Here is an 11,137-nt window from a genome sequence, read left to right on the forward strand (position 1 = left end):
GCTAGAGAGCTTGGATCATTTTCACACAAGTTATGAGATTACAAAGCTAGAAAGCTTGAATCTTTGGTGTTCTTGAAAATCTTGAAGCATAAAGCTTAGATCTTCAAGTTACATGAAGATCATAAACACAAGTTTAGATCTTTATAACAAAATAAAGAGACCATAAGCTAGAAATCTTAGATCTAACAAAAGTAATGAAGATTCAAAGCTAGAAAGCTTGAATCTTGAATGTTCTTGAAGATCCTTGAAGCATGAAGCTAGATCTTCAAGTTACATGAAGACCACAAACACAAGTTTTGATCTTTACAATAAAATAAAGAGATTATAAGCTAAAAGATTTAGATCTAACAAAATAAGTGAAGATTCAAAGCTACAAAGCTTGAATCTTCCATGTTCTTGAAGGATTCAAACCCAAGTTTGAATCTACAAGATATAACAAGATCAAAAAGCTAAAGAGCTTGATCTTACATGATGATGATGATGTCGATTATAAAGAAGGAAAAAGAAGAAGATTAAAACTTAAAACTTACAATTTTTAGAGTGAGAAAGACTAGAGAGAAAATAAGAGAGTAAGTGTGTGTAAATTGTGAATGAGATCAAGTGTGAAATGCATGGAATTAGCTTGGTATTTATAGGAGATTTTGGGGTGACAAGGCCCTCATGGTCGTAGCTTTTGGGGGGGGGGGGGGACAAGTAGACCACTTTTTGCTTTTTGGTTAATGGTTGTCTAAAGTTGGTGCTTATGTTAGGATCCCATGTAACATTAGAGATAATGGTAAGCAAAAATGCTAGTATGTTGGCTCTTATAAATGGGCATTTGTCTTACATATAATTGGGTCATTACCCATTAATAATTGGGCTAATTAAATAGTCCACTAGCTAGAGTAGGGTGGGCTAAAGTCCAACAAGGTAGAAAGTCTAACAAGACTAACTAGTGTGTTCTAGTAAATTATTAAGCGTAATTAAGCATCTAAAAACCCAAATAATTGTTATTATAAAATAACAATTAGTATTACGTAGTCATAATATTCCGATTATGACCAAAGTTAAACGTGTACCAAGTACATAGCTCGTTTCAAACGTCAAGTGACACCAACGGTCGTAAAAGCATTCGGGGATCAAGTTAAGTGATTATACACTTAATAGCACGTTGTAAGGTATTAATGAAAGTAATTAACCATTAAATAAGATCCCAGAGCATAAACTAGCTCAGTACGCACATATACGCAGTTTCGTAAAGGCACAAAGCACAAAAGCAAGTCGAAAAAGTCGGGTCGTTACAATATGGGAAAGGTGCCATGGATGAATACTTCATGACAGAGATGAAATTGTGTTTTTAATATGTAGCCAACGGGGATCGAACTCCTGACCTCCCCTAAAGGAGGCATGCCACCAACCGCTGGACCACATCACAACTTCTCACTAGTTTCAAATTAGAATTTATGGCTTCTAATCCTTGATAATACTTCTAGCTTGTTGTTAGTTTGTTAATAAAATCTTTGCAGTTAAAAAAAAAAAAAAAAAAGAAGAAGAATGTGTTTTGGTTGAATAAAAGCATAGTGACAAAACTCAAATTTACTATACAAATCTAAAACAAAGTATTCTTAAGGGGGTAAATTGAAAATAAGAAAGACCTGTGCAAAGCTAAACTATTAAAAATATCAATCTAACGGCTAAGATTCACTCGATGACACAATAATTCCATTTTTCTCAAATCCTATTGGTCACAATACACTCCCTCTTTATGATCAACCGGTTTTAGCAGATCCAACGGCCGATAATTCACCATCAAATCACACACACACACATATATTACCAAAAAAACGCCCAAATTAGAACACAAAAATTGAAATCCAGTTCTACTTTTCTTGTTTTAGGTTTACTCTATATAATCACAGCACTCTAAATCGTTCCAGTTGAAGAATTTCGTATTTTCGTGCTCGTTAAATCGAATGAATTGATTAGAGAATTGTTAAATAAATAAAAATCGAGGTTATTTGATTTTATTGCTGTTACTTGTAATCAATCATGTTTTTGCTGGATTGGTTTTACGGTGTATTGGCCTCGTTAGGTTTATGGCAAAAAGAGGCAAAGATCTTGTTTTTAGGGCTCGATAATGCCGGTAAAACTACTCTGCTTCATATGTTGAAAGATGAGGTTAGTTTGATTAATCATAATTATCATCGTATATAATTATAATTATCATATATCATAATTTGTATTTTTGTGTAATTGAGTTTATTTTGTGTCGTTTTAGAGATTGGTGCAGCATCAGCCAACTCAGTATCCGACTTCAGAAGAACTTAGTATTGGACAGATAAAGTTTAAAGCTTTTGATTTAGGAGGTCATCAGATTGCTCGTAGAGTTTGGAAGGATTATTATGCTAAGGTATACTAATTTTTAATTACTTTATTGTGTTGATTTAGATTTATTTGTATCATATACTAATGACTAATAAAAAGGACAATTTTAATTTTAAATTTGGAACTAAAGTTGATGTTTAGCCGAAAAAAGTTCGATTTCATGGAACATAATTGATGTAATTTCAGTTAAAAGTAATATTATTGACGAACTTACTTGATTGGGGAACTAAATTTGATGCTTTAGCAGAAAACAGTTCGATTTCATGGAACATAATTGATGCAATTTCAGTAAAAAGGTAATATAATTGACAATCTTACCTGATTGGGTAACCGAAAATGACGTTTGGAGAAAAGTTCTTTTGCATATTACCTTTTTTGCAATTTAGTTAAACTTAGTAGGGTTTATGTTATGCTCCCTCATTACGAAATTTTGATGATTATGATCCTTTTTTAGCACTTCGTAGGAGCGGGTACTCTTGTTGTTGTTGATCCTTATAAGGACCTAAACTGAAAATGAAAAATGAAATTTTCTGTGATATTGGTTATACATAGCTTTAAATTTTGAGTAACCCATACTGCATTGGTACTGATGGTTTGAAGTTATGAGTAACCCCTTTACCGTTGCTTTCTTCAAGATTTAGGTGTAGTTTGTTCTAATTTATGGCAGTGCTAAATCAAGACGGTACTGATCAATGTATACTTATACTCGATATGGATTTACACTATAAGCATGTACAACATACATTTTTTGTACCCAATCAGCATATATATTCTTCATATACTATGCACATACACTGTTTCACACGCATATACACAGTACATATCGGCTCTTCGCGTGTGTGTATTTGTGTATATATTTAAATACTGCATGCATATGTACAAAAGGTTGGGTGCAGATGCCGGTTAACTTTCACCTAGTTATGACTTATGAAATAGGCATCGCTTTATAACCTATCATTTGTGGAATATTTCTCAATGGTCATGTATATTTTTTCCTTCGATATCGTAGATTGAACAAGTAGGTTTCTGATTAATTACTTTTACAAATACAATGTTCTGATTGCATTGATATCGGTTTGACATCTAATGCACTACTTTCTACAATGGCATATCTGTTAATGTACATGGTCCAATTTGATTTTGTTGGAAGTTTTCTCTAATTTTGGCCATGTTTTTTTGTTAATGTTATGTTGACTTTTAGATTATGTCTAAACTATTTAAGCTTCAAATCTTTTCATGATTTTTTTTTCGAGTTTTGCTTGCAGTTGAACATTAACTAGACCTCTAAAAACCGTTGAACCCTAATTGGTACTTTCACAATTAATTTAGCATTTTAGTCAATGTGTCATACTAACTCTCGTACAATAAAGTTTATTGAAAATTTGGCGTCGATCACTGTCGTTACCTACGTGTGTTTGTGTTTATGTTTATGTTTCTGCAATTGACAAAAATAACATAGCAAGACTTAAATTTTATTTTCTGATGATTTGAAGGTTGATGCTGTGGTTTACCTTGTGGATGCATACGACAAAGAACGATTTGCGGAGTCAAAGAAAGAACTAGACGCCCTCTTATCAGATGAATCATTAGCTACTGTACCATTCTTGATTCTGGGCAACAAAATTGACATCCCTTATGCTGCATCCGAAGATGAGTTACGTTACCACATGGGACTCACTGGTTTAACTACTGGCAAGGGTAAGGTTAATTTGGAGAATTCAGGTGTTCGTCCTTTGGAGGTGTTTATGTGTAGCATTGTAAGGAAAATGGGTTATGGTGATGGTTTTAAGTGGGTATCTCAGTACATCAAGTAGGAAGATGAGTCGAAAAAGAACTGAACTTTATTACTAGAAAGGTAAGAGATTTAGTTTTTGATGTTTTAAAAATGTGTTATGTTTGGATTTGAGTTGGAGGTTTGAATGTTTGAAATCAATACCCTGTTATATATATTTCTCTTGTTCCGGTAAACTCCGTTTTAACTTACAGAGCAGGATATATCTATCATATATGGAACCATCTTGATAAATTTAATGGACTGAAACCATACCCTGACCGAATTGGCCAGACTGTAATCAGTTCAGTTATATTATTTCCTTCGGGAGATGAGTAGATCTTTCTAATTAAGGTTTATGAAAACTCTGCACTTTATACCTCTAGAAGGGATTTTACTAGTTATGGTACAAGATTTCACCGAGACTTGATCAACAAAAACTTTTTTAACGAGTGATAGACTTTTTAACGAGCAATTTTGCAGTAGAAACAGTATTTTTGTGATCATCGTTGCTTAACACTAAAGTAGAGATTGGTAAAATTCTACTAATTTCCGAATAGTGTTCTAGTTTTCATCTATGCATCGTCAATTGGATTGATCTTTTTATGCGTTGTTATAGATTATAGATTGTAAAATATTTTGTTCATTCTAATATAATTGTCCATTATGTTGATGCACGCAACAAAATGGTTTGGTCTTGCTGGTTCTTTGGGCGTCTTAGGATTTATCCTTAGTCCTTAGGTATTTGTTTTGTTTGCTTGCCAATTTTATTGCAACCCTCTTGGTGGCTAGATATAGTTAGGCATGCTTGTTTGTTGGTTGACTTGGTTCCCATGTGTAGCAGTTATATCTTACCTGTTGAATTGGTTTTTTGGCGTGTTTCTAGATTATACATGTAAGAAACATAATTTTCATACATGGATGAAAAGAATTACTCCAGTATCTTATGTATATGCATATACATGATTATGATTATTTCTAAAATATATAAGATCTAAGAAATTTGCCTTTATTGATAAGATCCAATCAAGGAAGTAAATAAATAGTTATAAATTCGTTATATTAATGGGGATGTAGCTCAGATGGTAGAGCGCTCGCTTAGCATGCGAGAGGTACGGGGATCGATACCCCGCATCTCCACATTATTTTAGCTTTTAAAACTCCTTTAAGAAGCATAAACATTTTCAATATACCAAAATAATGTGGAATGCTAATAAAATTCCAACTGCAAAAACGTGTAATATCTATTTTATCACCGTGAATCGATTGCATGCTTTGAAGCAAATTTAGTTCTATATCCATTTTGACTTGTTTTTTTAAACCATAAAGAAAATAAATATGAAACTCAAATTCTATATTATTGAATCCATATTTATTACGTATATGATGATGGATATATTCATGAATGTAGATTATAATCTATATTCATATTCATTTTTTTATTTCTTTAAATAATTTATATCCATCATATTATACATACAAATATGATATTCGTCTCAAACCAACTAAGTGTTCTGCTTTAGCTTTTAAAAATATTTATTTTTCAACTTTAATTTTAAATATTTTTATATTTGTTATATAATATCGGCAAATGGCTCAAAAAGTTAACATAAGTTATCCAATTTGAAATCAAGTTAACCCCAAATTTGACTAAGCTCAAAAAAGATTGCAATTTAATTTTTACTCACAAAAACGATTGCGTGTTCAAATTTTTTAAAATTGAGGTAATACCCAATGAATCGAGATGAACAGTCGTCAACCTTCATATGAGCTTTAAACTAGCAAATCGAGATCTAAGTTGTTTCTGATGTTACTTTCTTCATAAAAAGTGCTTAGAATCATTATTAGAATACTCGGCATCCATCAAAACAAGCTGAAACATCCTACAATCGTCCAATTTGAACACGCGATCCTTTTTGTGAGCAAAAATTAAAATGCAATCCTTTTTGTGCTTAGCCAAATTGCGGGTTACCATTATTTTAGCTTTTAAAACTCCTTTAAGAAGCATAAACATTTTCAATATACCAAAATAATGTGGAATGCTAATAAAATTCCAACTGCAAAAACGTGTAATATCTATTTTATCACCGTGAATCGATTGCATGCTTTGAAGCAAATTTAGTTCTATATCCATTTTGACTTGTTTTTTTAAACCATAAAGAAAATAAATATGAAACTCAAATTCTATATTATTGAATCCATATTTATTACGTATATGATGATGGATATATTCATGAATGTAGATTATAATCTATATTCATATTCATTTTTTTATTTCTTTAAATAATTTATATCCATCATATTATACATACAAATATGATATTCGTCTCAAACCAACTAAGTGTTCTGCTTTAGCTTTTAAAAATATTTATTTTTCAACTTTAATTTTAAATATTTTTATATTTGTTATATAATATCGGCAAATGGCTCAAAAAGTTAACATAAGTTATCCAATTTGAAATCAAGTTAACCCCAAATTTGACTAAGCCCAAAAAAGATTGCAATTTAATTTTTACTCACAAAAACGATTGCGTGTTCAAATTTTTTAAAATTGAGGTAATACCCAATGAATCGAGATGAACAGTCGTCAACCTTCATATGAGCTTTAAACTAGCAAATCGAGATCTAAGTTGTTTCTGATGTTACTTTCTTCATAAAAAGTGCTTAGAATCATTATTAGAATACTCGGCATCCATCAAAACAAGCTGAAACATCCTACAATCGTCCAATTTGAACACGCGATCCTTTTTGTGAGCAAAAATTAAAATGCAATCCTTTTTGTGCTTAGCCAAATTGCGGGTTACCATGATTGTTAATTAGGTAATTTTGGTAACCTTTTCGGGCCATTTGTCATATAATATTTGAGAAAATTTTTATAAAATGTATCGAGTTTCAAATATATTTTTATTTGCATAACTTTTTTTTTATCAATTATACTATATACTACTTATGGACACACCCCACCAATCATATTACACCACATCACCACCTTCGCTACAGTATACCAGTAACCGGGCAAGGGTATTCTGGTCTTTTTACACCCTAAAAAAAAAACCCCAATATTAATATTTAATATTACACTATATACTAACGTTTTTTTTTTTTTTTTTATTTTTTTTTTATTTGGAGAAGAAGACTCTGGACCCTTCCCTTCTCAATCAAGATACGCCATTACCGCCTCCTCATGATCACCATCATCATCCGTCGACATCATCATCAACAATAACATTCTTGCGGTGATTTTTTTGGCGACTCCGCCCCCCACCACCTGCGTCTCCACCGCAACCAAACCCCGTCGCCACCGCCACCAAATCAATTACGCTCTTCATCTTCTACTTTTAATATGCCACAGGTGATTCCAATTTCATTTGAATTCGATCAAAAGCAAGATAAAATCCACAACATAAAAACCCCAAAACTATAAAATCCACACCCGTTTGGCCTGTTTGCACACCATCATAAGGTAAGCTACTTTTCTAGGGTGTTATTATTTTCATGTTTTATACTTCATGTTAAGTAATCGCAAACTGCATAAAGTATCATATAAGTATGTAGGTTTTATATTTTCTAATTCACAAACTTCAAATTTTGTAATGCGTACAACCTGTTCGATGAAATTACCAAGAGAGAACTATAATTACATAAAACGCTATAAAGTTACTAATAAACATCCTCTTTGAGTGATCCAAGCTATCATGAGCTTTTTTCGAGAGGAAATAGGTATTTCCATTACTTTTGTTTAATCAATTTTTTCTCTCCTTTTGTTTATTGTTGTTCTATGTTATTGTTTCAGGTAATTTCTTTTGGTTATGCATTTAAGCTATTTGATACTAAAAAACCCTTCAAAGGAAAATGATTTTGATAATATTGTGGTTGCCAATGTTCATCAAACATGAATGCATGTTTATTATCCACACGTAATGACATTAGATAACTCAGTTGTTCTTTAGTTATTTTTAGCATTTTCTATATTCATCTTTGTTAACATATTAAGCGAATGTTGAATCTAGACTGTAAACAATATTTGAATTTGAAGACTCAGTTTCGACTATAATAGTCTCTTCCTATAAAACCTTTCTTTTTAATTTGTCATTTATAATTTATATAGCTTTCAGTAACAGATGAAAAAATTTCAAACTTTTACATCTAGAAATCAAAGGTAAGTAGCTATATAAAATAACTTCTTATATATATGAATTTTATTGCATTGCATTAATTAAGAATTACTATCCTGTCTTTTGTTTTTGCTTTCTTTGGTTTTATTTTTTTTGATTTCAGTGCAGTGTTTGTGATGACATCATGAAGCTGAGACAAGAGGCTTTTACAACTATCATTTTCAATATAAAAGTGAGATTTAAGTTAATATAGTCAAGAGGCTTGTATGTATGTACGTAGGTATGTTTCGTACTTGTACGTAGGTATGTCTCATGTATTTACGTAGGTATGTCTGGTGTGTATGTAGGTTTAGGTATGTGTGTATGTATGTACGTATGTATGCATGTATGTATGATCAAGTGATTCGCATCGCTCGGTGCATCTTGGGACCATTATGGCTGAGGACGACTTCCCTTGCTCTAGAACTTGGTTGGTTCCTCTTAGTTGGGTGGTTTCGGGGGTGTCTACCGTAAAGGTGCATGAGTGGTTTTTGGTTTGCTAAGGGTGGTTGGCTCTTTGCTTGCGCAACAACTTCCACCCGGCATGCCCTCGAGTTGCTGTCCACAAGGTCTTTTGGCTCTATTTATTGAGGCAACGACAAGCGTCGTTTTAGTGGCGTCTTGACTGCCGCTCAGAGCCTAAATTGATTCTTAGGCATGCTTTAAACCCCATGAAAATCTGATTCTACCATTTTCATGGCGTCCCCCCTATATTTTATTATTATTATTATTATTATTATTATTATTATTATTATTATTATTTTTATTTTTATTATTATTTTTTATTTATCTTTGTATGTTTTAATTTATTTTTTAATTTCTATTTCCTAGTTTTAAAAAAAAAAAAAAAAAAAAAAAGAGTCTTTTTTCTAGCCGGAGGTCCTCACGGAAGCAATCTCTCTACCCTGGAGTAGAGAGGGAGATGAATTTCCTTTACCGTGGGTGGAGAATTCTCTCGACTCGTGGTAACAGAAACGACTTCTCTTCTAGTTTAGGGTAGAGGAAGGATTGTCTACACCTTACCTCCCCCATACCTCGCAGGCGCGGGATTGGGTATTGTTGTTGTTGTTGTCAAAAATACAGTTTAGTAGATTTTGTGGGAAACGAAAATTGAAATGTTTTTGTTCGAAATATTGTTCAGTGTCAATGACAATGTTGAGGTGAAGGATCTATGGTTAATGAATGCGTTCAATTTTATTCGGAATTATTATTGTTTATCTACTTAATCTCAATCTCAAATTTATAGTATGTGTATATATATATGCTTTATAGATATGCATTTTCTTTCATGCAGACAAGGTGTTTGATGAAATGACCTAATGCTAAAGAAGGTAATTATCGCATGTCCTCGATTAAATTACTGTCTCCTTTTTTATATATGAACGTATTTTTTTCAAAAGCAGTGCTTTGATGAATTATACTCTGTATTTGTATATCTAAGTTGACGTAAAATGAAATGTATACCACTTTTGGGTTCAACAATAATGGGTTCGCTTTTAAATGTATACCACAGTTGTTGAAGTGGCAAAAACTGACCAGAACATGTCAAACAAAAAACTTGATTTAGAGATTGCTTTCTTGTGCTATAGTGATAATTTTCTAACATTGGTTGATGGATGATTTTATTAACAATGACCCAAATGATAACATTTAATCACTTAACAAAAGTTCTACTCTTTATTCTTAATTTAGCTTACTGATTAACATTACCAAATATTTCAGGTTAAATGACCATGGTGATTATGGGAACCCTTTGGAATCACAAGATGTCAATTTTGTGCACAAGGTATTTAACTTCCATCTTAGATATCAGATATATTTTTTATTTATGATCTGTTCCCGTTCACAGACTTCGAGTGTCAATACGTACCCTTTTGAAATTTCTGTATGATCTTACTGTTTTTAGTGAAGTTCCATTAGAGTAACATAGTTGGACCTGTTTCAATTGTTTATTTTAATGTTTCATTAGACATTTAGATATATTAGTCTTAATGCCATTTTAGGACCCAAAATCATTTACTGGGGATTCTTTAAGTGCCTTGGAAGGTGAAAATGAGAGTGCTTCCAAGTCCTATTGTACACCTAATTTATGATTTTTAGTAGATTAGGATCATAAGTTTTTTTTTTTAATTTATGAGTTTCTTTAGATTGTATACAGAACTACTTCTAGATACTTAGCAAGTAAGGCATGTTTTTTTGTAGCCATCTACATATCAAGTCACTACTCGAAGCAAATAACATAAATCTCATCTCCATGGTCCGTTTCTCTTTAAGGCATGTTTATTGTTTATGTTGATCGATATCGAGTTTGAAAAAATATTGCTCATTATCTCGCAGCTGGGATTAATAGGTCTCCTATAGAAAATGAATTTGTGTATGTTGAAATTGATAGAGTTTTTATAGCATCTATTAATCCAAAAATCCGATTCCTTATACTTCGTGATGGATTGTTGGAATTAGGGAAAACTTGAATGAGAAGGTACTGCTGTTATTTTTATGTGTCATGTTAAACTTTTTTAATTAGTGATTGATTAGTTTTTTACCGTTTATAATTTCGTTTGACTAATCTCTATCACATAATGGATCATGTTTGTTGGAATTTTAGCAAGCTTAGACATTTATATGCATCGAACCAGCATTGTTATGCGTTTAAAATCTATTATGGAGTTTCCATTCTCGGTAAATGGTCATTTGTGACCCGGATTTATTTACATCGTTACCATTTAATTAAAAGCTTTAATAGAAAGATATATATAAAGATGCTTTAGTAGGATGGTAGAAATGAATGGGTATTTGGGTATGCTATTAAAGCTAAAAATAAATACATAAATTACGGGTGTTGCAGTTT

The 11,137-nt window shown here is 32.0% G+C and overlaps 1 protein-coding gene, 1 long non-coding RNA gene and 1 other non-coding gene across 5 annotated transcripts; all 3 read left to right on the forward strand.

Annotated features, from left to right (window-relative positions):
• The first annotated feature begins 1,826 nt into the window (after positions 1-1,826).
• LOC139898143 (small COPII coat GTPase SAR1A-like) lies at positions 1,827-4,332 on the forward strand. Its single transcript, XM_071880863.1, has 3 exons — positions 1,827-2,157; positions 2,258-2,389; positions 3,858-4,332. Exons 1-3 carry the CDS (start codon positions 2,029-2,031, stop codon positions 4,176-4,178), a joined length of 582 nt encoding a protein of 193 aa, XP_071736964.1. The 5' UTR covers positions 1,827-2,028; the 3' UTR covers positions 4,179-4,332.
• Positions 4,333-5,202: 870 nt separating this feature from the next.
• TRNAA-AGC (transfer RNA alanine (anticodon AGC)) lies at positions 5,203-5,275 on the forward strand. Its single transcript has one exon. It is a non-coding gene; the product is annotated as a tRNA-Ala (tRNA).
• Positions 5,276-7,275: 2,000 nt separating this feature from the next.
• Positions 7,276-10,788, forward strand: LOC139898144 (uncharacterized). Of its 3 annotated transcripts, XR_011776898.1 has the most exons (5): positions 7,276-7,598; positions 7,929-8,052; positions 8,414-8,482; positions 9,584-9,620; positions 10,012-10,788. It is a non-coding gene; the product is annotated as an uncharacterized lncRNA (long non-coding RNA). The 3 variants fall into 3 exon arrangements; XR_011776897.1 differs by lacking the exons at positions 9,584-9,620; positions 10,012-10,788 and having other exon boundaries at positions 8,414-9,037; XR_011776899.1 differs by lacking the exons at positions 7,276-7,598; positions 9,584-9,620; positions 10,012-10,788 and adding an exon at positions 7,666-7,855 and having other exon boundaries at positions 8,414-9,037.
• The last annotated feature ends 349 nt before the right edge of the window (positions 10,789-11,137 follow it).

The sequence above is a fragment of the Rutidosis leptorrhynchoides genome, chromosome 3 (assembly GCF_046630445.1).
Source record: "Rutidosis leptorrhynchoides isolate AG116_Rl617_1_P2 chromosome 3, CSIRO_AGI_Rlap_v1, whole genome shotgun sequence".
NCBI lineage: Eukaryota > Viridiplantae > Streptophyta > Magnoliopsida > Asterales > Asteraceae > Rutidosis > Rutidosis leptorrhynchoides.

Coding starts and splice junctions, on each gene's coding strand:
- LOC139898143 (XM_071880863.1), top strand. CDS start 2,029: ATGTTTTTGCTGGATTGGTTTTACGGTGTATTGGCCTCGTTAGGTTTA. Junction 2,158..2,257: donor TTCATATGTTGAAAGATGAG/GTTAGTTTGATT, acceptor GTGTCGTTTTAG/AGATTGGTGCAGCATCAGCC. Junction 2,390..3,857: donor GGAAGGATTATTATGCTAAG/GTATACTAATTT, acceptor GATGATTTGAAG/GTTGATGCTGTGGTTTACCT.